This window comes from Gallinula chloropus (genome assembly GCF_964237585.1).
Source record: "Gallinula chloropus genome assembly, chromosome: 9".
Lineage (NCBI taxonomy): Eukaryota > Metazoa > Chordata > Aves > Gruiformes > Rallidae > Gallinula > Gallinula chloropus.
This window is the reverse complement of record NC_140094.1, coordinates 4,245,501-4,270,535: the sequence shown is the minus strand read 5'-3', so window position 1 is coordinate 4,270,535 and position 25,035 is coordinate 4,245,501. Positions and strand designations below refer to the sequence as shown.

The following is a 25,035-nucleotide window of genomic DNA, read 5'->3' as shown; positions in this document are numbered from 1 at the left end:
GTTTCTGGAGCCAGCTGGGCCTTAAACAACCACCCTGTCCCCAACTATTGAGCTGGGATTTATCCTTCTCTCTCAGGTGCTGAAAGTTCAGGGAATTTGGATGCTGGAAGCAAGGATTTACTGCCTCGACAAGAAGCTAGGCTGAAAGCAGGCCTGGAGATGGCTCTGAAACACAAGGACAAGTTGTTGGAATTTGACAGGACAAGGTGAGATGCTGGAATACTGTGAATGATCTGGTGGCTGAGCTGCCTTTAGCAGAACTGTTAGAGGGTCCCTTCTAAAACCTGGGCTTGCAGCCACAGGCCCCTTAACATTGGCACTGGGTGGGAACAGGCCCTGTTTGGATGTCTTGGCTCTGTGTCCACGATGGACCAGCTCTGGAGAGAGACCAGGAGGGAGCTGTAGGTGGGTTTGGGGTGGGCAGCGGCCGTGCCACTGCCTGGCTCTGCTCACCCTCTCGGGTTGTTTCTCACAGTGTGCGCCGCACCCAAGTCATCGATGACGAGTCGGATTACTTTGCCACGGACTCCAACCAGTGGCTGTCCAAGCAGGAGAGGGAGGCCCTGCAGAAGAGAGAGCAGGAGCTGCGGGAGCTGCGCCACGCCTCGCGGCTCGCCAAGAAGATCACCATCGACTTCGCCGGCCGCCAGGTCCTGGAGGAAGACACCAGCATGGCTGAGTACCACAGCAAGTGAGTGCCAGCTGGCAGGGAGGGGGCAGTCTGGCTGAGTCTAGGAGAACCAAGTGTGAGGAAGGCAGAGGGAAACAGCTAGTCTCTTCTCTGTGTCTGTGGGGACAGGACAAGGGGTGATGGGCTCAAGTTGGAGCACAGAAAGTTCCACACCAACATGGGGAAGAACTTTTCCCCAGTGAGGGTGAGGGAGCCCTGGGACAGGCTGCCCAGGGGGTGTGGAGTCTCCTTCTCTGGAGATATTCCAACCCCAACTGGACACCGACCTGTGTGACCTGTCCTAGGGACCCTGCTTTGGCAGGGGGTTGGACCCAGTGTGCTCTGGAGGTCCCTTCCAACCCCTATGGTTCTGTGATTCTATGAAAGCTGAGCAAGCTGTTCCCTTGAAAGGGCACTTCCCACACTTTAGATGCAGTTTTGTGTTCCTTTCTCCCTCGAGGAGCTTTCTGGCCTGCATCACATCCTCTCTTTCAGCACAACCCTGCTGTGACCCCTCCAAAGCCCAGCTGTGCGAGGCTTCCATGCGGTTTCGGTGGCTGGTGGGTCTGCCAGAGATAGAGCTGCCCTGGGAAGGGGTGGCACAGGTACCTCAGCAGAACCAATCCATCTCAAATCCAAACTGGGATGAGTTTCCACCATGGATATGCAACCATTGGAGTTAGGAATGGGAGCTGGCAAGGAAATCAGTTCCCTAGGGGAGGTGGTAAACAGTGCTGCAGGCCAGAAATGTTTGTGTGGGGAGGGGGAGATGCTGCCAGGGGGAAGCAGGGAATCTTCATGACTCTTGGCTTTGCTTGCAGGCTGGATGAAGCCATCGAAGCCATTACCTGTGGCACGCTGGGCAAGCCGGCTGGGAGCCCAGAAGCGCAGACAACGCTGAGTTCTGGTGCTCTAGTGAATCCCCGTCTCCTTCAGCCTGCTCCTTTGGTGAGTACAGGTAACAGCAGAGTAACCACTGGCTCTGGGAGGGCTGACTCATGACTCTGAATTCTAGAATGTGTGTGGGAACTCTTTCCTCCCCTCTGCCTGAGAGATCCTCAGTACCCACCTGAGCTAGGGACAGAGAAGGTCTGTCAGTGCCCTGCTCTGTGCCCTGCCCTTGGTGGGTTTGATGTATCTGAGCTTTGCTCTCCTGCCTCCTTTGGAGGAACTTACCTGCCTGAGGGTAGGGAGGATCTTCAGAGGGATCAGGCCAGGCTGGATCCATGGGCTGAGACCAATGGGATGAGGCTCAACAAGTCCAAGGGCAGAGTGCTGCACATGGGACACAACAGCCCCAAGCAGTGCTACAGGTGGGGGCAGAGCGGCTAGAAAGCTGCTGGTGGAGAAGGACCTGGGGGTGTTGGGTGACTGCAGGCTGAATATGAGCCAGCAGTGTGCCCAGGTGGGCAGGAAGGCCAATGGCATCCTGGCTTGTGTCAGACACAGTGTGGCCAGCAGGTCTGGGGAGGGGATTGTGGCCCTGGACTGGGCACTGGTGAGGCTGCACCTCGAGTGCTGGGTCCAGTACTGGGCTCCTCACTCCAAGAAGGACATTGAGGTCCTGGAGCAAGTCCAGAGAAGGGCAACCAGGCTGGGGAAGGGGCTGGAGGGCAGATCCGCTGAGGAGCAGCTGAGGGAGCTGGGGGTGTTCAGCCTGGAGAAGAGGAGGCTGAGGGGAGACCTTCTCTCCACCTCCCCTGCCCTGCCAGGAGGGTGCAGAGAGGTGGGCGATGGTCTCTTCAGCCAGGGGAGAGGAGATGGGACAAGGGGCAATGGGCTCAAGCTGCCCCAGGGCAGGGTCATCTCAGATGGGAGGGAAAAGTTCTTCCCTGGCAGAGTTGTGGGTCTGTGGCACAGGCTGCCCAGGGAGGGGCTGAGTCCCCACCCCTGGGTGTGTTTAACAGAGGGGAGATGAGGTGCTCAGGGATCTGGGTCAGCACAGGACAGGGACAGTTGGACTCAGTGATCTTAAAGGGCTTTTCCAACCTGGTGATTCTGTGATCCTGTGAACTTGGAAGAATTTCTGAGAGCCACCCTATGTCCCTTTTCCAGCTTATTTATAAAACCTTTTCTTCCAGATCCTCAGTTTCCAAAGGGGATAGTCTCTTCCCTCTAGTTCCACTTTACTCACGGCGTTCTTGGCGTACGCTGGGTGTTTGGAGATTGGGCCATTCCCAGCTTTGGGTGCTGGCAAGGAAGGGTGACACCTCTGTCCTTGGGCAGAGGAAAACTTAGGTGGGATTTACACCTGATACACATTTTTCCTAGAAAGGAGCTAAACTCTTTTCTTGTTTCCTTTGAACACGCTGAAGTGGGTGGATCAAACTGGTTTGCACAGGAAAACTGCCCATTCCACAGATGCTGGAATTGAGCCTGGCTCGGAGCGCAACAGGTTGCGGATTCAGGATCGAGAGTTGCTGGAGATCTCAGATGATGGTTGGTGCCTCAGCTTGCACCAGCCTTGGGCTTCCTTACTCGTGAGAGGAATTAAAAGGTAATGGCTGAACTTAATTAAAAGAGGGTGGGCTGAAATTAAAAGGGACGGGCTGAACTGTGACGTATCCTGGCCAGCTCTTGCTTTGGTGGCAAGGTGGAGAGCTGTGTTCCTCAGAGGATGGGCAACTGTCTGCCTTGGAGGTTGGGCAACTGTCTTCCTCAGAGGTTGGGCAACTGTCTTCCTCAGAGGTTGGGCAACTGTCTTCCTCAGAGGATGGGCAACTGTGTTCCTCTGAGGATGGGCAACTGTGTTCCTCTGAGGATGGGCAACTGTGTTCCTCTGAGGATGGGCAACTGTGTTCCTCAGAGGATGGACAACCGTGTTCCTCTGAGGATGGACAACCATGTTCCTCTGAGGATGGGCAACCATGTTCCTCTGAGGATGGGCAGCTGTCTTCCTCAGAGGATGGGAAACCATGGTCCTCTGAGGATGGGAAACCATGTTCCTCAGAGGGTGGGCAACTGTCTTCCTCAGAGGACCTCTGTGGACTCCCTTGCTTTGTGTGGTGACCGATGACTACTGCTAGCTCCAGGTCTGGAAGCCGTGCTTCCACATCTGCTGTGCAGGTGGTTTGAGGGTAGCTAACCTGGGAAGTACAGATCTCTTCTCCGAGGCTGAGATTTCCACAGGCCAGTCAGGACAAACCCTTCTGGAACTGGAAAGGGAAATAAGCCAAAAATGTGGCTTTTCACTCTAAAAAAGCTCTAAACCCTGATGTGCCCCAGCTCCTGTGTCCATGTGGTCCGGGGATGCTCTCAGCTGCTCCAAGTGCCCATGCTGGGATCTCCACGAGCTGCAACTGATGCCCACCTTGCATGGATGTGTGGCTCCCTAGTGCTCCCTAGATCCCAGGCTTGCCAGCTGTAACCTTATGGAGCTTGTAAGGGAACTGTGCAAGCAGATTGTCTGACAGACTTGCAGGGGATTGATGGGCTTGTTCTCCCCCTTCTTCCCCCTTCTTCCCCCTTCTTCCCCCTTCTTCCCCCTTCTTCCCCCTTCTTCCCCCTTCTTCCCCCTTCTTCCCCCTTCTTCCCCCTTCTTCCCCCTTCTTCCCCCTTCTTCCCCCTTCTTCCCCCTTCTTCCCCCTTCTTCCCCCTTCTTCCCCCTTCTTCCCCCTTCTTCCCCCTTCTTCCCCCTTCTTCCCCCTTCTTCCCCCTTCTTCCCCCTTCTTCCCCCTTCTTCCCCCTTCTTCCTCCTTTCTTCTTCTCTTGGCACTGCCCTAAAGCAGTGAGGACATGACCTGCTCGTGGCATTACTTCTCACCCACCTCAGCTTTCCTCTGTAGCGCTGACACATCGCTTGAACTTAAATAGCCAGGGGGAAGCTTAGCAGTAGGAATTACATAGAGAAAGGTTTGATTGGGGGGGAATAATCAGTCCACATGGGTGATTTCTGCTGGAATTTAAGTCCAAAATTCTCCTTTGTTCTCCAGGGTGGAGGGCAGGACCTGGTACACGTCTCACAGAGGGCGCTTGTGGATCGCAGCTACCGCTAAAAGACCTGCCCCTCAGGAGATCTCTGAACTGGAGACCACCTACAGAATGCTGCTTGGGAAAGGTGAACCCCTCCCCTTGGATCTCTGTATTCTTTGCTACGTTGAGCAGTGTCAGGAAGCCCTCTGTGCTGAGCAGTTATCCCTGCTTCCCTTTGTAACCTCCTGGTCTTGACACTCTCCTCATCCTTTCCGTGTTCCGCCAGCCCGATGAGTACAGTGGAATAATTTAACTCCATTCTTCAGTCACACACCCTGAGCACAAACACCACTGTAGATTCCCCCTGACTTCTGTGGTAGCAGGAGGACTTCCATTCATGCCCAGCACAAGCAGCACGCTCTCAGCTGTGTGCTGGTGTGTGCGTGAAGCAGTTTGTGCTCCAGTCTGCTCACAGTGATGGTCAAAGCTTTCCCTGTGTTCCAAACTTGTGGAAACACTGTGAAGTGTCAGGTGTTGACTTCGGCTGCAGGAGTCCCAGACATGGATACAGACTGGGGAGGACCTCCTGGAGAGCAGCCCTGCTGAGAAGGAATTGGGGGTTCTGGTGGGAGAGAAACTTCCCATGAGCCAGCAGTGGCTCTGGCAGCTCGGGAGGGCAATGGGACCCTGGGCTCCATCAGCAGAGGGGTGGCAGCAGGGACAGGGAGGGGATTGTCCCTCTCTGCTCTGCCCTCCAGAGGCCCCAGCTGGAGTCCTGTGGCCAGAGCTGGGGCCCCAGTACAGGAAAGATGTGGGACTGGTGGAGAGGGGGCAGAGGAGCCACGAAGATGCTCAGAGGGCTGGAGCAGCTCCCCTACGGAGAGAGGCTGAGGGAGCTGGGCTGGTTCAGCCTGGAGAAGAGAAGGCTGTGGGGGGACCTCACTGCAGCTTTCCAGTCCCTGAAGGGAGCAGAGACACAGGAGGGGAATCAGCTTGTTAAAGAGCAGACAGGGGCAGTACAAGGAGGATGGGGTGAAACTGAAGGAGGGAAGGGTTAGAGGAGGTATTAGGGGGAAGCTCTTACAGAGAGAGTGGTGAGGGGCTGGCACAGGGTGCCCAGAGAGGGGGTGGGTGCCCCATCCCTGGGGGTGTTCAAGGCCAGGTTGGCTGGGACCCTGGGCAACCTTGTGTAGCTCCAGGCCTGGAGGTTGGTGTCCCTGCCTGTGGCAGGGGGTTGGAGCTCTGTGACCCTTGGGGTCCCTTCCAACCCAGACCAGTCTGGGATTCTATGATTCTATGAAGTCAGGATGGAAAAGCTGCAAGTCCTCAGGAAGATGTTACTCTGGTGTGGTGTAGGAGGATGCCACTGGCCACCTGGCTGTGTGGTGTCTCCACACATCACCCAGCTTAAATCACGCTCAGCGGGATCGGCCGCTCCCTGTTCCTGCACCGTGTGTGGCTCTGCCTGAAGCTGAGCAGGGAAGGGTGCAGACACACATAACTGGGTCTCCCAACCTCCGTCCAGTCACAGAGCTGGAAAAAGGACAACAGGGTGTTAACATTGCTGGGTGTTCCCTAAAAAGCAGGAGTAGGTAGTGGGAGGGAAAGGCACCTGGGGGTTAGCAGACCCCAGAGACACATGTGGGGCTGCAGGACCCCTAAAAAGGTTCCTTCTTTTGATGCAGATGTGGACTTTCCAAGTGATTATCCCTCGGGCTGCCTCCTGGGCTGTGTGGACGTGACCGATTGCTTGTCACAGGAGCAGTTTAACGAGCAGGTGAGTGCAGTGACTCGACCTTCTGGAGCATTCCTTAGCCCCCAGACTTACAAAGCAGCGTAACTCACCTCGGTGAGGTGCTCTGGAGAAGGCCTTGAATGGAGATTCTCTGTGGTGTTGAGAGAAAGCACAACTACTACACGGTCTTACGTAGCTCTTACGTGGAGAATGTACCAAGGAAATGCCTTTGAGTGGTGGTGGAAGGAAACACTGGGCTGATACAGCCTAAATCCATCCTCAGCCACTCTGGGAGTGAGGTGGTTTGGTCAAACTGAGTTTCTCCTGGGTTCTGAGAGTCTTTTCTTGACTCAGGACTCAGGCCTGTTTAATTAATCCAGCATAAGATAATGAGGGCTCCTGACAGCCGCTGCTTCCCCTGCTGCAAGGGTGGATGTGCCACGGGAACGTGTAGCACAGGAACCTGTGGTGCATTTCTGGGTTTCACTCTTGTTTGGCAAACTCAGGGGCTTCTGTCCCATCCAGACATGGTTTCTACAGCACAGATTGTTTCTTTAAAGGAACTTCATGGGGTTGTAACAGGAGGGGTCGCTCCAAGGCCTGCCCAGGGTTTTCCTACCACCTCTGGGTATGACCGTGCAGATCTTCCTGTCTCAGGGAGGAGTCTGGATTAGGAAGAGGTTGAGTACCTGTTTGGGTGCTTCTGGGGTGCCACAAGCACCTCCTTGGGCACAGCCAGCAGTGACTTTGCAGTTATTGCAGCAGAGGGTGTGAAATGGCCTGGAAGCATGGAAAACTCCACAGCAGTGGTGGTGATGGGCCATGGGACCTTCTCCCTGGCCCTGTGGTGTCAATGGGATCAGCCACTCTGGTTTAGGAGAGGGTAGCTTGGCTCAAGCAGGGGTGCTTGTGTCTGTAGCTGCTGGGATGGACTGGTGGTCCTTCCTGGAGCTGGAGGTCACAGCAGCCTCACTGCTGAGAGCTGTGCTTTGCTTGGGGTGCTTGTGGCACCAGGAGAAAAGCTCCACCAGGGAGGACAGACAGGAGAGCCACAGGGTCTTCACGGAGACCCTGCAGAGAAGACACCCAGAGCTCCTACATACAGAGAAGGAGGAGCAACAGGAGATGACAGTGGATTCAGACTCCTGAGGGAGCCAAAGGACATTAAAGTGTCCTACTTCTGAATGAGGCAGGTGATTCGGAGACCAGGGACTCAGATAAAGTTATGGGGATGGGGAAGAGAAGGGAAAAAGCTCGTGGGTTGAGATGAGGACAGTGTGATGGGGTAGTGGGGATGATGGTGACGGTCATTACAGCAAAGTGGTGTGTCAGTGTCATTGCTCACTGCGTGCAGAGGGAGAAATAAACCCAACCTGATGCCTGCCCTGTTTCTGAGGAGCAATCCCACCTCCCAGCTTGCTCCCACAGTTCTCTCCGGAGCGAGGCATGGCAGGGAGTATCCTTCTCCCAGTCTGGGTCAGCTGTGCTGGCCGGGCTCCTCCTGCTGCTTCTGCACCAGGCAGAGTGTGAGAAGCTGAAGAGTCCTTGACTTGTAGACAACACAACTGCTGAAACCACCGGTGTGTTATCAGCTCCTCCTCCTGAATCCGAAGCGCAGCACCGCTCCAGCTGCTAGAAATACATCAACCTTGGTAGAAACAAAGACAAAGGGTCACACATTGGAAGGGAAGGTTTCAGCCTGACTTCAGGAGCAGGGGTCCCTGTGGAGGACCATCGAGTGCTGGAGTGGGTGTTGGGTTGTGCAGTCTCCACCAGTGAAGGTTTTCCAGACCTGGCAGGACGAAAGCCATGAGGAAACACTCCTGAATTCGGAGCTTGATCCAGAGGTTGGACCAGAGACCTCCTGAGCTCTGAGTCTGTGATGCTGCAAATGACATTGTGCCCCAAGTCTGGAGCAGCAGCTGACGCTGGGATGGGTTTTATTAACCCCCAAAGCCTGCCCTTGGCACCAAGGGGCGCAGCACGGCTCTTCCTGACACTGCCTCATGGCTGGTCGCTCCACGGTCCCTGGCGTGAGTCAGGGGTGGTCTGGTGAGAAGCACCAGACCATGGAGGGCTTGATAGCAAACCCAGATGGTCCTGAGAGGTGGACTAAAGGGATTCCCTGGGATGGAGGAGAAGGGCACACCAGAACTGTGGGCATCTTGCCAGGAGCTGTTGGAGAGGCAGAGACATCTGCAGGGGGGCTGCTCTTCTGGATTCTCCAGAGCCCGTGGAATTTTTTAACAGAGGGAGCTAGAGATGGGGCTAGAGGTGAGGAGACAGCTGCAATCCTGTCTCTTCCTGGTCATGGGTGGAATGGGGAGAGGTTGGAATGCGAGCAGCAGAGGGAGCTTTGGGACCGGAATACAGGGAAACCTGCAGGAGAATTCGGTCTTGTATGGGAGCGAGCCTTGGGAGAGGGAAGAGGAGAGGACACTGGGGCCAGTGTAGGGTTGGGGTTTTTCTCCTGTAGCACCCACTCATTTACAGTTCAGCTTTGAGTGTCTCCAGGTCTCTCACAGGCCTCTCTGGCTTTTAGCTGCTCCCACGGTGGGTGCTACCTACAGTTCCTGCTCCCTCACCTCCTCAGCAGCGTCTGCTCTTTCCAATTGACTTCGGGGACGCGAGCGCCCTTCGGAAGTTGCTTCATGAGGAGTTGTGTGTGTGTTCCTGGGCTTGTCGTGAGCAGCTTCCAAAGGGAGCAGAGGTTAAATCAATCGTGGATGGTGCCAAGGTGAGGAAGCATGCAGTGCCAGCTCGGGAATCCAAGTTGGATCTCACTGGGAATAGGAGATCCCTGTTGCTCATGCTGATGATTCAGCCCAGGTTCATCACCAAACCAGCACTAAAGCCACTTGGCAGCAGCGTGATCCAGCCATTTCTCCCGGCGTTCCGGGACTCCTCGCTCTGGGAGGGGGTGGTGTGTCGCTGCCTCTTAGTGCCGTGCGAAAAGCACCGAGGGTCTTTCTGAAGGGTGAGGAGTGAAGGTGATGTGATATAGCAGCAGGGACCTCTCGGAGGATGGAGCCACCGCAGAGCTCTTTGCAGCTCGCTGTGCTTTGACTCACACCTCTCCTCCTCACCAGCTCTTTTCCAAAGCTTCTGTGTTTTCCAGAAGAAATCACTCCACGAGCGCAGGGCGGGCTGCACTTAGGGGTTATACCGTCCTGCTCGTTGCCTTTTGATGCCTCCAAAGTTTGTTTTGCCTCCTGTGACTGTTCATTTCCACACAGGCAAGGGAGACTCCTCCTCTTCCATCCCTCCTGTGACTTTTCCATTACTTCCCAAGCCTTTTGATGCCATCACCCACTCCCTATTCCATTCCACCGCAGGTTTAGTTTCCATGCTACTTGTGCCCTCTCACAGGTTGCTAATGAAGACGTTAGTGGCACCCTGAGGGTATTTTGCTGTCATTATCCTCATTTCATAAGATTTTATTGGGGGTTTTTTCCACACTTGTGCTCAAAAAGCCCCGAAATCGGGCACCGAGGTCCCGTTCCACTGGATGCTGCTCCAGCTGGCTCATACCATATCCATGTCGTGTCCTGTCACCCCACAAGCTCTTGCTTTATTATTAGGAGCCAGTTCCTTACCCCAGTTCCTTACCCATGTTATTACTGGCTGCATAAGTAACCCTGTAAGACTGACTGTCATTGTTGGGGTGTTTGCAGATCCTGGGGGCCCCGTGAGGAGCAGCACCAGGCCAGGGATGTGCCGTGCTGGCAGGGAGCAGAGGAAGCTTCACGGAGGAGAGGTGTCCTTGCGATTAAAGCCAGCGTCACATCGCATGACGTTGGCCTAATCCCAGTTGCGCGACTTATCTGCGCCAATGGGTTAAACCCCTTCCCCAGGTCTCCTTCCCACGTGGAAGAGGAAGCCGTGCTTCCCGTCAGGGGCTGCACATGCCTGATTTTGTGGCTCTGAGCTCTGGTCCTTGTGTTGAAGCTGCTTGGGGAGCAGGGCGCCAGTATCATTTGGGCAGGTCTGCCCCAGGCCCCACGCCTCGCAGGCCCCACGCCTCGCAGGGTGCTGAGGCTGGAGCCACTTTCTGCCTCAGGCCCTGTGGCTGCAGGCGGGTGGTTGGCGGGTGCCGGGAGGTCCCCCCCGGAAGGCTCCCACCCCGCAGTGTTTCCAGTTGAGCTTTGTACATCTCACACCTCCTCGGAGCGCGTTCTGGGCTTGTTTCCTTCCCTTCGTGGCAGCCGCCCAAGAAGCCTCAGCCGGGACCAGAATGATGCCTTTGTTAGGCTGTTCGGTGCTAGAGGTGACCTGGAAACTTCCCCTCACCCCAACTCCCCCCTTCCCAGTGAGATCCGAATGTTGAGGACGGCTTTTCCTTGCTCCGGGGCTGACGTCGCCGACACCTCGAGCAGAGCATGGAGCTGCCTTTCTTCCCCCTGCCATCTCCCCGTGAGGTGTCGGTGACCTCAGCAGCGCTCGCTGGGCTTGGCAAGGGCCTGGAGCAGGGAGGGAGCGATATCCATCCGTGCCGGTTTAACACGCTCTGGAGCCCGCGTTCGTTTTGCTAACGACTCTGATCCCAGAGGCTGTTCCTGTAGCTGGGAGAGGAACTTTTCCACTGCTGCTCTCAGTAGCTGGTAGGTGTGCTCGGGCGCACTGTGAGCATGGCTCACTGGTAGGATTTTCCCAAGAAAGAGAGAAGCAGGAGGGAAACCCACCGGCACGTATACGTCGCCCTGTGCTGCGGGGAGAAGTGTTACATTACATAGAGCCTTTCTACGAGGCCCTCCTCCCCAAAATGAAGGCTCCCTAGCCAGACCAACACGCAGTGCGGTGCCGTGGCTGGCCTGGCACCATAGCTCACCACCCCCCACCCTGCCCTTCCTCACCAATGGGGCAAACCTCATTCCAGAGGTTTGGTTATCTCACCTCTCCCCGCGCAGGGGCTGGAGCTGGTACGCTTCCTCCTGCACCGATCCCAGGGGCTGTTGTCAATGATGGCAGCCGCCGCGAGGACTTTGAACCTCACAGCCCCCTGAGTTTTCCCAAGCTGGATCTGTCTGTTGCCTGCAGCCCAATGCCAGGCCAGGCAGAACTAGACCTTAGCCAGGCTGATGGGGGCCAGCGGGTTACTCGTCGCTTTGGTTTCTCACCGCCTAAAGCATCCGCGTGCGTGTGGTGTCGGCATCCGCGTTGCCCTCCCCATGTTCGTGGTTCCAGGAGCAGAGCAGAGCGTGCAGCTGGGTTGGATTAGAGCCGGGAAGGGCTGGGGGAGTCTTTCCGCCTGGGAAGCGCTTTGCTTTCCATCAGAGGCTCCTGCGAGGCTCCAGCTGCCTCCCATAAGCTGGCAGGTTTGCCCAGGCCGTCGCTTGGGCTGTTGGGATGAAGGAGAGATTGTCACTTGATGATGATTAATTTAGGAATGCATTAACATGCCAAAGAAATCGAATGATAGAGGCTAGCGTGCCCTCTCCTCTGGTTTCCTAGGCCCTAGGGAAAAACCGAAGCCAAGGCTGGAGCGTATGACTTAATTAACGATGACTACGGCCTTACCCTCTGCTACCATGCCAGCACACCGGGCGGTGAGCTGGGATGGGCGGCTTTGGGTTTGATTTATTCCCTGCTTTCAGATCAGGGCAACTTGCTGCCTTTCCTGGTGCTTGGCTGAGGGTTTGGTGAAGCCGGCGTCCAGCTGGGCTGCTGCTCAGGTGCCCCACACCCTCACCATCTGGTCACAGCTCCACCGGGTTGAGCCGTGACCCCCATTTCGGCGGTGACCCCAACCGCCGGGGGAGCTGGCAGCCACAGAGGCTTTCTCCAGCCTGGTGTTGATTTCCCAACCCTGAACAGACCAGTCGCTCCAGCAGCGTATCCTGGTTCTGCCGCACGTCAGGCTGTGGGAAGTCACACCCCTCCTCAGGGAGCAGCAGCGAGGGGTGGCATGGGGAGCAGTGGGGCCGTGCGGGCTGTATTGGCACAGGGCTGTGTTCACTGGAGTGAGGGGTTTTTTACCCTGAAGTTTGGCTGATGTCTGTGGCCTGCTGTGCTGTTTTTACCCTGGGTGCTCTATCAGCATCTCAAGCCCTTCCTGTGCTGCTCATACAGTTCCTACAGGTGGATGTTTTCTTGGGCTGCAGAAGGGTGTCAGCAGATGCAACGCTGGTTCAGGGAGAGAAGGGTGGGTTGCAATGTGCCCCGTGGACTCACAGAGCTACCAGGTTGGAGAAGGCCTTTAAGACCATCGAGTCCAACCGTCCCTGTCCTGTGCTGACCCAGATCCCTGAGCACCTCATCTCCCCTCTGTTAAACACACCCAGGGGTGGAGACTCAGCCCCCTCCCTGGGCAGCCTGTGCCACAGCCCCACAACTCTGCCAGGGAAGAACTTTTCCCTCCCATCTGAGCTGACCCTGCCCTGGGGCAGCTTGAGCCCATTGCCCCTTGTCCCATCTCCTGTCCCCTGGCTGAAAAGACCATCACCCACCTCTCTGCACCCTCCTGTCTGGTCAGTGGAGGTGGGGAGAAGGTCTCCCCTCAGCCTCTTCTTCTCCAGGCTGAACACCCCCAGCTCCCTCAGCCACTCCTTGGAAGGTTTACTGACCTCCAGCCCCTTCCCCAGCCTGGTTGCCCTTCTCTGGACTCACTCCAGGACCTTGATGTCCCTGTGTGTGCCCACACTGTCGATGGCCTGCAGGGAAACCTGGAGGGAAGATCCCCAGCAGGCTGAAGCGCAGCAGCTCGAGTTGGAACATTAAATGAAGATTTCAAAGCCCCGTTAGTACTTAATACGTTTTAATTGCTTCCCCTGCCCTTGGAATCCAAGCACGGCTTGTGCTGTCGGGACGCGCCGAGAAGCCGGGCTGGGGGCTGGGAGGCCGAGAACACCCACTGGAGACATCCAACCGGCCGCGGCGGGAAGGATCCCGTGGTGATCCCAGCCTGCCGAGCCCAGATCCGCTGGTGTAGCAGCTACGTGTGCGAGGGGCAGAGCTGGCAGGGAGAAGGGCAGAGGAAAGGCAGGCTAGCAGAATTCCTCGTGCGCCCTGGCGAAGGGAGCCGGTGCCAGCGCAGGATCTGCCAGCAGCAGATGTAAGCTCTCAGAAACAGCGGGGAGGATGTTGACTGCAACAATGCATCAAGGCTGCGGTTTGTAACCTCAATAGTGAGGCAGTTAACTTTTCTCTTTTCTTTTTCCTTTTTTTTTTGGTAACAAAGACATCCTGATTGCCAAATCCATAACCATTAGCAGCTGTGGTTTCGAGCTGTTCCTTCCTCACACGTCTAGGTCTAGACCTGACAGGCTTTCAAACAAAAGTTTGGCTGCCGGCTTTTGTTTGTGTTTCTCTGTGATCCTGCTGCTTTTTTTTCCTTCTTTCTTTCTTTTTCCCCTCCCTTTCCCCTCCTGTTTGAACGTTGGCGGGTCCCTTCTTCTGAGCCTCTGCTGGGTGGCTCCTCCACATCCGCACGGTCTTCTTCCGTGGCTGAGGGTGGCGTGGAGAGCTCCTGGGGTCCGTGTTCACTGGGTGTTTCTGCCTTGGGCTGGAGGATTTGGTGTCTGTGATGGGGTTTGTGTTTAGGAGAACGTTATGTCCCTCAAGGGCCTGTGGCTGGGCTGCTGCGCTGAGGCAGAGGGAAGGCAGGGGGTGCTTGAAAGATGGTGCTTGGAAACATGCTCTGAGTTGAAAGGGCGATGCAAGACCGTGTTGTGATGGAGACCGAACCTCAGAGGGAAGCGTTGGATGCTCTCCAAGCTCTCTGCAGAGCCAGAGGGCTGAGGCAGGAGAAGGTGGCACAGGGCAGTGGCTCCTGTTGCCAGTTGGTTGTCACCTTTGTGATGCCCAAGGTCAGGTCTGGGTTGGGATATGGGCTTAGATAATCCCCACAAGCGAATGTCCTCGTGGAGAGACACCACCACCCTGGGAAACGATGCTTCCACTCCGCTGTCCTTGGATAAGCGAGGAGGACGGACGCCGCTTGGGCACGGCCGCTCTCCAAGGCTGGTGCCACAGATTGTGGGGATGGATTGGACTGTTCTCCTTCTTGATAGGAAATAATTCCCACCTGCACATGGGCTGCAGAGCCAAGGACGGAGCTCTGAGTGCTGGGTCAGGTCTGCCTGCAGCTGTATCTGGGCATTTCCGCGGGATATACGTGGGCAGGAGTCGGGGTTGTCGCTGGCTGGGGGTGCCCAAACCAGAACTGGGGGGGTTCGCAGCCAGAGAAGCAGCACCTCTCACACTTCTGAGAGCTCTGGTTCTCCTGCACCCGTAGGCGTTGTGGGTGCCCTGCTTTGGCTGTGGCACCCCTGTTTGCTCACCAGAAACTCCCCATGTTCTTTTCCCCTTTGCAAACCACTAAAGAAACATCTTCTAGCTGGATGGTGAGCGATTTCCCTCCGGAGAAGAGGGAAAAGATGGCTGCTTAGTGGTTAATTACCTGTTACATTAGTCTGACAGCCGTGAAGCTTCTGAGGCGTGGAAGAAGAGCAGATCCGCCTTTCCCACAAATCACCAAGGAAAGGGGGTGAAGGATGCAGCGGGACACCTGGTGGCATCCCACTCCTCTCCCTCGCACGTGGGGCTTCTCTGAATGCCCCAGGGAAGAGCCCGCTGCCTGCTGCAGAGAGCTGATTTATCGCCCTGCTCTTTCGGGGAGGGGACGCCGCCTCTGCCAAGATGACTTCCTCCCTTCCCCAGCCTTGAAAGCGTTGCCCGGTGAGCTCTCTTGCCAACACATGGGCTCCTCTCGCTTTGATTCTTTCCAGGCAGCGATTCTTTCCAGCCCAGGCTCTTGCAGAGCAGCGGGGAAGCGCAGGCTGGAGCTGGTGCCCGGGCAAGCCGTGTTTCCCCTCTTGCTCACTGCGGAGGCGCGCCAGGAAAATGATGGGAAGCCTTTCCGTTGTTAACCTCCTGATGGAACGCCTCAGCCGCCCCCTCGCCGCTCGATGCCAGCGCCTCAAGGCCGCTGTAAGATGGAGAGGGTGGCAGAGACCTGCCAAAGGGACTACAGGTTCCAGCGTGCAGTTCTCTGCTGAGATAACGCGCTGGAGCGGAGCGGAGGAGAGGAGAGCTCAGGCTGTGTTACGGGGCTCAGGAGGCCAGGCTGCTCCCGCCCCATGTTTGTGTCTGGTCTCTGGCAGCGTGTTTGCTCCAGGTCCTTTTGTGCCCAGAGAGCTTGATGGGAGCGAAAGATGCTCCTGAAAGGGGAGTGTTGTGGCTTCGTGCTGCGCGGGGCCGCGGCTCCATCGCACGCGGTGCCTTTGTTCCCCCCCTCGGATGCACTCGTCTCGTTAGCGATGCTTTGGCACTTGGGCTCTCTCTGCTCCCCTGCCTTCAGTTCATGGCACCTGGGTTCCAGCCTAACCCAGTTTTGTCTGGGAGGGGTGAAGGAGCCAAGGGGCTTGGGACAGCCCTTCCCCACTGCCAACGCTGCAGCTGGGCCGAGGGGTCCTGAACCCCAGATTGTTACTGGGGGCAAGCCTGCACGGCCCCTGCATCCCCGCATCCCGCTGCAGGTCTCACCCAAATCAGGACAAAAAATGCTTAGCAGACTGGAGGAGGGGGCAAAAAAGAAATAAATCAGTAGGATTTTAGCAGGGTTTGGGTTTTTTTTCCCCCCTCAGATGCCAAAGAAGAGGGGTGCTTGTCGCTGCTGGCTCCAAGCCAGCTTGTCCCACCCCCCTTTGCTTCTCGCTGGGGACTGTGGAGAGGGAGGCTGGGCAGCCCTGCTGCTATTTCTGGCGGCGACGGGAGGCGAGGGATGGTGAAAACAAAGTGGAGGGAACATTCATGAGCAATTATCCCTGCTCACAGCTTGATTGGGGTGGCTGTCGGGGGACATCTGATAGCCACTTAATGTAGCTTCAAAGCGCCGGCTCCGGTGAAAGGGCAAAATCTGGTGGCTGGTTTTTGGCGGAGCCCAGTGCTCGGGTCCCTTTTCCAGCCCAGACTCAGATGTTACACTTAACCTTGAGCTCTTCCCGAGGGTGTTAAGCTCCCTCCAGAGGCGCTTTTTTCCCCTTCCCCCCCTGCTAATCTCACAGTTACAGACCTTGCAAACCTGTCGCAGCAAAGCGAAGCCTGAGGCTCTGGATACGGCTGCAGAGAGGGGACGAGCACGGATGCTGATCCTTGGAGAGCCTACGTGGGGTTGGCACCAGCAGTTGGCAAGCTGGTGCTGGCTGCTTGCAGCCCACAGAGCTCACCATCCTCTCAGCCCACAACACGATGGCACAAGGGCTGGAAGGAGGCTGAATCATCCATTTTTCTTTTCTATTTTATGTTCCATTGTGGAACTCCTCTCTCTTGAGCTTCCTGCTCAGCTGCAGGATTGGAGGAGGGTGGGCTTTCTCCTCCTCAAGAGACAGCCTGGCCTCTGGACCTCTTTTGTTGTAGAGGGCCTCTCAAGCCACCTTCTCCTTAATGCTGGGTGGCAGGAGGTGACGCTGAAGCTTGGAGTACCAGCACCCATCATATTTACACCCTCCAAGATGATAAAGCTGAGTGTCATGGAAATTAGGGAGGCATGTTCCCTGTCAGGCTCCCAGCTGGGTTTGATTCTCGCCCCTTCATAGAGGGGGGGAATGTGGGTTCACCCTAAATGGACCCTTTACTGAAAGAGCTGCTGCTGCAAATCCCCTTCCCTGGGGTTCTGCTGCCATCTCTCTCCCTGGCACACTGGTGAGATGAGGCTGTGGGTAGCTGTCTGGCTGTGTCTGTTCATGTTGTGGACTGTGGTTTTGAGAGACACGAGGGGCACATCAGCCTCTTGCAGCTCTCTTAGGGAAGGAGGGAAGTCGCTGTTCCCTCCAGCCACTCGCCTGCTTCACTGGACAGTTCCTTGAGTGCTTCAGCCCAGTAGGAAACAGGTCTTGCCCAAAATCTCCCTCGATTTCTGCAGGGAGAATGGGTCAAATTGACTTGGGGGAAGGGGCTGGGGTGAGAGCGGAGGTTGGCTCAGCCCCGTCTTCTCCTCCTGAGAGCATGTCTCCAGGCAGAGGAAAGCTGGGAGGATGTGTGGATCTGCCTGAGGGTAGGGAGGCTCCTCAGAGGGATCAGGCCAGGCTGGATCCATGGGCTGAGACCAACAGGATGAGGCTTAACAAGTCCAAGGTCAGAGTCCCACACATGGAACACAACAACCCCGAGCAGCGCTACAGGCAGGGGCAGAGCAGCTGGAGAGCTGCTGGCGGAGAAGGACTTGGGGGTGTTGGGTGACTGCAGGCTGAATATGAGCCAGCAGTGTGCCCAGGTGAGCAGAAAGGCCAGTGGCATCCTGGCTTGTGTCAGACACAGTGTGGCCAGCAGGTCTGATGAGGTGATTGTGCCCCTGGACTGGGCATTGGTGAGGCTGCACCTCGAGTGCTGGGTCCAGTACTGGGCTCCTCATTCCAAGAAGGACATCAAGGTCCTGGTCAAGTCCAGAGAAGGGCAACCAGGCTGGGGAAGGGGCTGGAGGCCAAATCCTCTGAGGAGCAGCTGAGGGAGCTGGGGGTGTTCAGCCTGGAGAAGAGGAGGCTGAGGGGAGACCTTCTCCCCACCTCCCCTGCCCTGCCAGGAGGGTGCAGAGAGGTGGGCGATGGTCTCTTCAGCCAGGGGACAGGAGATGGGACAAGGGGCAATGGGCTCAAGCTGCCCCAGGGCAGGGTCAGAGCAGATGGGAGGGAAAAGTTCTTCCCTGAAAGAGTTGTGGGGCTGTGGCACAGGCTGCCCAGGGAGGGGCTGAGTCCCCACCCCCGGGTGTGTTTAACAGAGGGGAGATGAGGTGCTCAGAGATGTGGGTTAGCACAGGACAGGGACGATTGGACTCAGTGATCTCAAAGGTCTTTTCCAACCTGATGATTCTGTGATCCTGTGAAAGGGTTATGGCTTTTTCTCAGCTCGGCTCCGTGGGCAGGAATGTTCTGCTTTTGTTGTCCACCAGGATGGGACAGGAGATTTCCGGGTTAAGGAACAATAGGAAGCCTTAAATGTGGCAGCTCCAGGCCGGGAGGGGCTCCTTCCCTGCCTCCTGGGAGTGAGATGCCAGAGGAAGGACCGAGGCTGTTGAAACACAGGCCGTGGTCGGGTTTGGCCGGCGCACAGAAACGTACCCTGGGAGGGAAGATGAAAGGCTGCGGCGTGGAAGCCTAAACCCAAGTCGCAGCTGCGGCATCCGCCTTGGCCTTGGGATCAGATTTGAGCTGGAAGCTTTTGGAGCTGAAGGTTTGGGGCTGGTTTTACCTGGAAGCTGTTGGTGGGGGAACCTGCCCAGCTCTCGCCTCTGCCCTGGATGCAGGAGGTGTGTGAGGATGCGGCGCACGGTGGGGCCTGGGGCTGCCTGGGAGGCAATGGCTGAGGAGATGCTCTCCAGGTGGTAAGGTCTCTGTGTCACGCTGGTGCAGGGCATGCAGCATAGCTGGAAGAGTCCCTGGCTGGACCGTGTGGAGGGGAGCAGGGCTGTATCACCCCTGGGATGAGGTCTGGAGGGTGACTCATCCCTCACTGCTCAGCAGTGTGACCTCAGCACGGGAGCTGCTGGTTGAGCCGGGCCATGGAGGGGTCACCAGCCACCCGCATGACCCCGAGAGCGGTGGGGTGACACCGGCGCTTCGCACTCACCGGGCCTTGGCCAGGGATGTTCACAGTGGCTCTTTCTAACCTTCCAAGATCCTCCTTCGCTGCAGATGGGAAGTGAGAATCCTTGGCGTCGGTGCGGAGCGGTGGAAGCGAGTCAAGCAGTGTGGCCCAGCCAAATAAAAAAGGGGGGGGAGAAACCAGTCTGCACAGACCAGGGCAGCTCCTTCTCCCCCACGGTGGGCATCATACGGAGCAGCTTGTACGTCTGTCCTGCTTGCTGAGCAGCTCTTACACGCTGTTGTAAAATGAGAAGGGTTTGGAACTGGTTTTGCACCCCCCCCCCCCAGTTGATTCAATCCCAGCGTTGGGCTTCCGTAAATCTCCGCTAACCGCTGGCAGCGCTGCCAAACCCCACTGCCATGGAGGCGGGTTGCTCCCTGCTCCCCTCTCCGTGCCCAGCTGTTCCAGGGCAGATCCAAACTCATCTTGGCAGGTCAGTGAGAGCTTTTCCAAACGCTCAGCCTTTGGAGTCATTTGTTAGTAACAAGCGGGGGATTTGCCAGGACACGCTGCTCCATCTGCTCTGGCATCCCGGCCCCGACAGCCGCCACGGTGGATCTGCTCGAGGAAGGCAGGGGAGAGGGAAAAGAAATCAATACATCAATAAATCCCAGCAGTTTTTCCCTGGGAGGGGTTGTTGGAGCAGGGTTTCCCGGGCTGGAGCGCCTTTGCTGCGTGCCCTTGCCTCTGTGCCTGTCAGCATCTCCCGCTCTGGGGACTTTATTTAGCCCCCCTCCTTCTCCACCCCCTCAGAGGGAGTGACCTGTTTATACTCCTACTATACAATTCCCCATGCCTTCACCACAGGGAAAGCTCTCCATAGGCTCCTAAATCTCAGAGCCCTTGGGCATGGAGTGAGCTTTGCGGGGAAGAGCCGTGGGGGATGTAGCCATAGCTGGGACCGGTGTTTTGGTAGACGAGGTGCTCACCTTTCGGTGGTCATCATCGTGTTGGGTTGGCCAAGGTGTTCCAGTTGGGGTTTGGAGCTTAAGTTGGGCTTTAGAGCTTATGTTAAAGCCTGACACTGCACCTCTGAGGTGGCCGAGGTTGGCACTAAAGGGGCTAAGAAGGGCTATGGGAGGGGGGGGGGCACATGGAGAAGCAGCTCTGTGAGCAGGTCCAAAAAGGGAGCAAGGTCTGGCAGAGCCACATCTACGGGGGCTCAGCGAGGGGCTCACTGGTTGAGAACCAAGCCGCTCCCCACCGAGCTCGTCTCACACTCGTGGCCGTCTGTCTGACTCTGTTTTGCCGTGTGTCCATGTTCACAGCATCCAGATCTGAGCCAGGAGTCCGAGTCCCCGTTTGTCTTTCTCTGCACCAATCCCCAGGAGCTGGTTGTGAAGTTCCCCATCAAAGGAAAACACAAAATCTGTAAGTAGTCAAGTTACCCTGCTGCCCCCCTTGGCCCCCTGTGCCTGCTCCCATCGCCACCTCTGCTTCCCCACAGCCTTTGCCCCGCGCTCTTTGATCTGGAGGTGCCTGTTTAAGGACTCCAACGCATCTCTATTAGTCTTTCCTTTCTCTTCTTGGCATCTTGGGTTCCCCTTTCCCCAGCTGCTGCTCCCTTCCAAACTCCCATCTCTTCTCATCAAGGAACACGCCAGGTCCACAGCCGGTCCCGCCGCTGGCATCAGCCCGGAGCTGGCGTGGCGATGCTCGTGCAGGCCCCTCACTAGCTCCTTGCCCATGGATCCAGCTCACCCTCCCGCCCGCGAGGGCTTTGAAGCAGCCGGAGCCGCAGGGCCAGATGGATGCTCTCCATCCTCAGGCCGGCAGGATGGGATGTCCTGGCAGAGCTCGCGGGGAAGCGCGGCAGCATCTGTCCGCGCTCCGCTTGCCAGCGTCGTTAGTCCCTTTTATGAGCCACCAGCCCCTCTGCGGGCTGCCAGTTATTCCTGCCCGCTGCTGTAAAAAGGATGGAGCAGGGAGGCAGCAGCTGGGGAGCCCGGAGTCAGCTCCGGCCTTATTAGCGGCCTCTGCGGCGCGCAGCCCGGGGAAGGCTCCGTGCACGCTTCCCAGGGATGTGAGAAATCAATTTGACGGGCTAAAAGCAGCCCAGGCAGAGACAGGCTGGGCAGGTTGTGTCGCGGGGCTGTGACTGGGATGTCTCCTGGTTTATGGCCCGGCTCTCCGGGAGGAGTTACCTCGCGGCGTGGGAGCAGCAGGATCACTCGGCACTGGTTAACGAGGGTGTTTGGAGCACAGCGTAGGGTTGTTCTCCGTGGGTTCCAAGTGGTTTCTCCCCCTCTCCGCTCAGGGAAGCGCTGTTCTCCCACATCTTCAGTCTCTTCCCAGGGAGTAGAGGTGGGGATGGATACCCTGCCAGCTGCAGGCATCATCCTCCCTCCAGGCACAGGTCCTTCCCGGCATCACAGGGTGAGCAGGCAGGGCTGTGCCCCAGTTATTTAGGACGCAGACCTCCTCGCTGCGGCAGAGCAGCCTCGTCGCTGCCGTTGGAGCTGTGCTGGAGCAGCTGCTGCAACCTGCTTGGCTTTGGGGGTGGGTGTTTTTATTCCCCTTCCCCTTGTTTCACCCTCTCGGCTCTCTCGTGCCGCGGGGGCTTGAAGGAGAAGCTGCCGTGGTGGTGCGAGTGCGGGGCCGGCGGCTTCGGCGCGTCTGCCTTCCCTTGGTGCGGGCGCTGCCAGTCCCTTCCCCATCTGTCACATCAGTCTCCTTTGTGCCGTGACACTTTCCTGCTTGGAGAAGGATCAGTCTAACAGCCTGGAAGGCAGCTGGCTGCGCTGCCTGCTCCTGCTGCTGGCCCTGCTTTTCCTGCCCTCGCTCCAGATCAGAGCGGCCACGAGAGCGGCGGAGGGTCGGGGGGAGGCTGCTGAGTTCCACGTTTCCCCCTCCCCGAGGGGACGTCATCTGTCTGGGTGATATTTGTGACAGCCCAGGGAAGGAGGAGGGAAGGCTTTGAACTTTTGTGGGGATGAAGGTGCTGGCGTCACATCCGAGGCATCGCCGGGCTGGGAGCAGAGTGAGGGGAAGGGCTCCAGCTCACGGCCCTGCTGGAGCTCGCCAGCTGCCCCGCTCTCCCCAGAGCCCAGCTCAAGCCACGACCATACATGGGAACCCCAGATGGATGATGCTGGGGGGCATGGATGGGGTGCCTGCCAGATCTGGCTCCAGCCACCTCCCGGGATCTCGCTGCACCGGGCTGTCCTTGGGACCAAGCTCTGATCCCTTTGCTTCTCCTCCTGATGGTGTGACCAGGGTGGATGCCCACAGAACTCTCTAGGGACAGGGTTCACCCTCCTCAGCCCACCGTGGTCAAGCCCCATCCCTGCTTCTAGCCCTGTCCCTACTCCCAGCCCCGTCCCTGCTCCCAGCTGCAGAGGCAGACGGGATGAGCATCCCTGGATGAGCATCCCTGGTGTTCAGAGGATGGGAAGATGAGGAGATGTGGCATTAGCAGAGGTGGCTGGAGCTGGCTGATGGCAAAGCCTGTCTAGGAGGTCACCTTCCTTTTCCCTCTCCCTTTTTTTGAGGGACCTTTGCCTGGGGGAGCGGGAGCATCCTTAGTTTTTACAGGTAGGCAGAGGGGGACGAGGACGCTCCTCTGATGCACCCTGTCACCTTCCTGACTTCCAGGCCTTGCCTGGTCTTTCATTTCCACAGGAGCTGTCCAAATCCCATGTGTAGGTGTCCCACTCTTCTCCCAGGTGGGCACATGGCGGTGAAGCTCTGTGGGGTGAGGGGAGGCAAGGTTTTATCTCCAGGTCCCACCAAAAACAGCCAGCCACGTGCGCCTGGGCTCCCCAAGGTGCTGCCGTGTGGCAGGGGCATCATGTCCCCCATGGATGGTGGCCTCTGAGGTGGCCACCAACCCATCCTGTTCCACGCATTATCATCCCCAAGCTGGGGCTTTCATGTCCCCAAGCCTGGCTTTCCACCACCACGGTGCTTGATGGTTCCCCATCTCCTTCAGATGCGTCGGCATGCATCCTGCGGGTGAGCGAAGGGATCAGTTCCTCCCCCCCCCCCCCCAAATTCCCACCCCTGGTAGCGGCGGGTGGGTGCTGGATGTTAATTTCCTCTTCTCCTTGCTGAATTTCCCCCTCTCCGGCGTCTCTGTGCCGCGTCGGCCGCGCTTGCCCCCGGCTCCCCGGTGTCGCGCCTGCGGAGGAGAGCCAGGGCGCCTGGAAACGCCTGGCTCCTCAAGCATGGTAATGGAATGTGACAGGAACACACTGACGAGGAGCCCTCGCTGCCTCCAGCTGATTTGCATTGCAAATAGGATTTAAAAATACGGACTGACGAGGGGGTTTTGGGGTTGTTTTTGTTTCCTTCTATCCGCTCTTTCCAGGGAAGCTGGATGCAAAGATCCATCAGGGAGCAAAGAAGGGGTTAATGAAGCAGAAGGCGACGGGGTGAGCCAGCAGCCAGAGCAACACCGAGTTCCCACGCAGCACCTGACTGCCACTGAAGGGTGCTGGGACTGTCCTCGACTCCGGAAAGCCAGGTGCAAGATGGAATCCTGGAGTGCTTGGAGGTTATTGTGTGACCTGCTGTATTCCCGGAGCATTAAAAGAGAAAGACAGGCTGGCTTTCCCAGAACACTCACCCCGCAGCCCCCAGCTTCCCAGGAAGTCACCGAGCCCTTGTCCCGTGGCCCCCAGCTTCCCAGGAAGTCACCGAGCCCTTGTCCCGTGGCCCCCAGCTTCCCAGGAAGTCACTGAGCCCTTGCCCTACGGACCCCAGCTTCCTGGAAAGTCACTGAGTCCTCGCCCCGTGGCCCCCAGCATCCCAGGAAGTCACCTAGCCCTCATCCCATGGCCCCCAGCTTCCCAGGAAGTCACTGAGCCCTTGCCCCACGGCTCCCAGCTTCCCAGGAAGTCGCCCAGCCCTCGCCCCGTGGCCCCCAGCTTCCCAGGAAGTCACCCAGCCCTCATCCCATGGCCCCCAGCTTCCCAGGAAGTCACTGAGCCCTTGCCCCACAGCCCCCAGGTTCCCAGGAAGTCACCCAGCCCTCGCCCTGCGACCCTCAGCTTCCTGGGAAGTCACACGCTGCACTGCTGGGCAGTGGCAGGTGGGAGATGGAGCTTGGTGGGCTGGGGTTCACCCAAGCACTGGCACCTCCAGCTCCCAGGAGGGCAGCCAGCCCCATCTCTGTGGGTGGGAGGTAGGGCTCCAGCCTGTCTTTGGCAGCGTTTCCCCTCCCCAAAATGGTCCTCAAGGTCTTTTGGCTGGGTGAGGTCTGAGCTGTCATGGTGCTGGCCCCACAGGGGAGTAATGGGGGACCAGGGGGTGGCTCCGAGCAGCCAGCGAGCCGGAGCCTTTCCCAGCCTGTGCTCTGGGAAGCTGGACTCGGGGTGAGAGTTGGGCTCCATTCCTGCTCAGAGGCTTTCTGCTCACGGCTCTTGTCATCCACCCTGACATCCCTCTCTCCAGATTTGTACCAAAGCAGCGGCCACCCACAAATGCCACCCCCTGCCCCCCCCCAGCAGCCCCCACAGACTCTCACACCCAGCATCTCCACCATCACCGCATCTCAGCTGGTCAGCGCTGTGCTCGCTGGGCTGCAGCCTTCCATGCCACGCTGCTCTGGGCTCCTCGGTCCCCTGAGCCTGGCCTGCTCCAGGGGTGTGGGGGACACACACACAGAGTGATGCCCCGAGCACTGCCGGAGTCTCTCCTCCTCCTCCTGGGGGGCAGAGCAGGGCTTCCTGCTTGGTGTGGGTTGTCCCAGCCTTCTGCTGCTGCTGCTCCATCCCAGAGGAGGAGGAGAAGGGTGCGAAGGCTTCGCGCTGGCTGCCCACCCACCCTGGAACTCGGCAGCTGGACACTGGGGTTCTGGTGCGTGCCCTGGGAGTTGTTATCTGGCTCTTTCACGGGATCTCTGTGATGCTGGGCCTGGATCCATCCCTTGCTTGGGAAGCCCTCGCAGGCCTTGCGGCTCGGAGGTGGCCGCACTTGGCATGGACGAGATGGGAGCTGCAGGTGGGGATGGAGTTCTCCCACCTCCTTCCTCCTCAGGCTGCATCCCACCATCCCTCATCTCCCACTGGTATAGTCCTGATCAGCTGTGCTGGGGCTCCTGGTGACATCCCTGCGTGCGTCCCTCTCCTTGTATCGTTGAGGTTCTCCTCTCTTGGAGAGCAAGGAGAGATGTTCCTAGCGCGGCGTGTAGGGACAG

At 57.7% G+C, this 25,035-nt stretch overlaps 1 protein-coding gene across 4 annotated transcripts in view; it reads left to right on the top strand.

Moving 5' to 3' along the window:
- The window catches only part of TRIP4 (thyroid hormone receptor interactor 4), a gene marked incomplete at its 5' end in the record, with an annotated part of 29,566 nt that extends 5,656 nt beyond the window's left edge, over window positions 1-23,910 (top strand). For 2 of the 4 annotated variants that reach the window (XM_084268101.1, XM_084268104.1), the window contains 8 exons: window positions 77-206; window positions 476-691; window positions 1,492-1,618; window positions 2,986-3,167; window positions 4,603-4,727; window positions 6,268-6,359; window positions 20,165-20,267; window positions 23,206-23,910. In XM_084268101.1, the coding sequence (XP_084124227.1) occupies window positions 77-206; window positions 476-691; window positions 1,492-1,618; window positions 2,986-3,167; window positions 4,603-4,727; window positions 6,268-6,359; window positions 20,165-20,267; window positions 23,206-23,273 (1,043 nt within the window). In that variant the 3' untranslated portion in view covers window positions 23,274-23,910. Of the gene's footprint in view, window positions 1-76; window positions 207-475; window positions 692-1,491; window positions 1,619-2,985; window positions 3,168-4,602; window positions 4,728-6,267; window positions 6,360-9,991; window positions 10,080-20,164; window positions 20,272-23,205 lie in introns of those variants that run through there. The other 2 variants (XM_084268102.1, XM_084268103.1) reach the window with 2 other exon arrangements.
- Window positions 23,911-25,035: the final 1,125 nt, after the last annotated feature.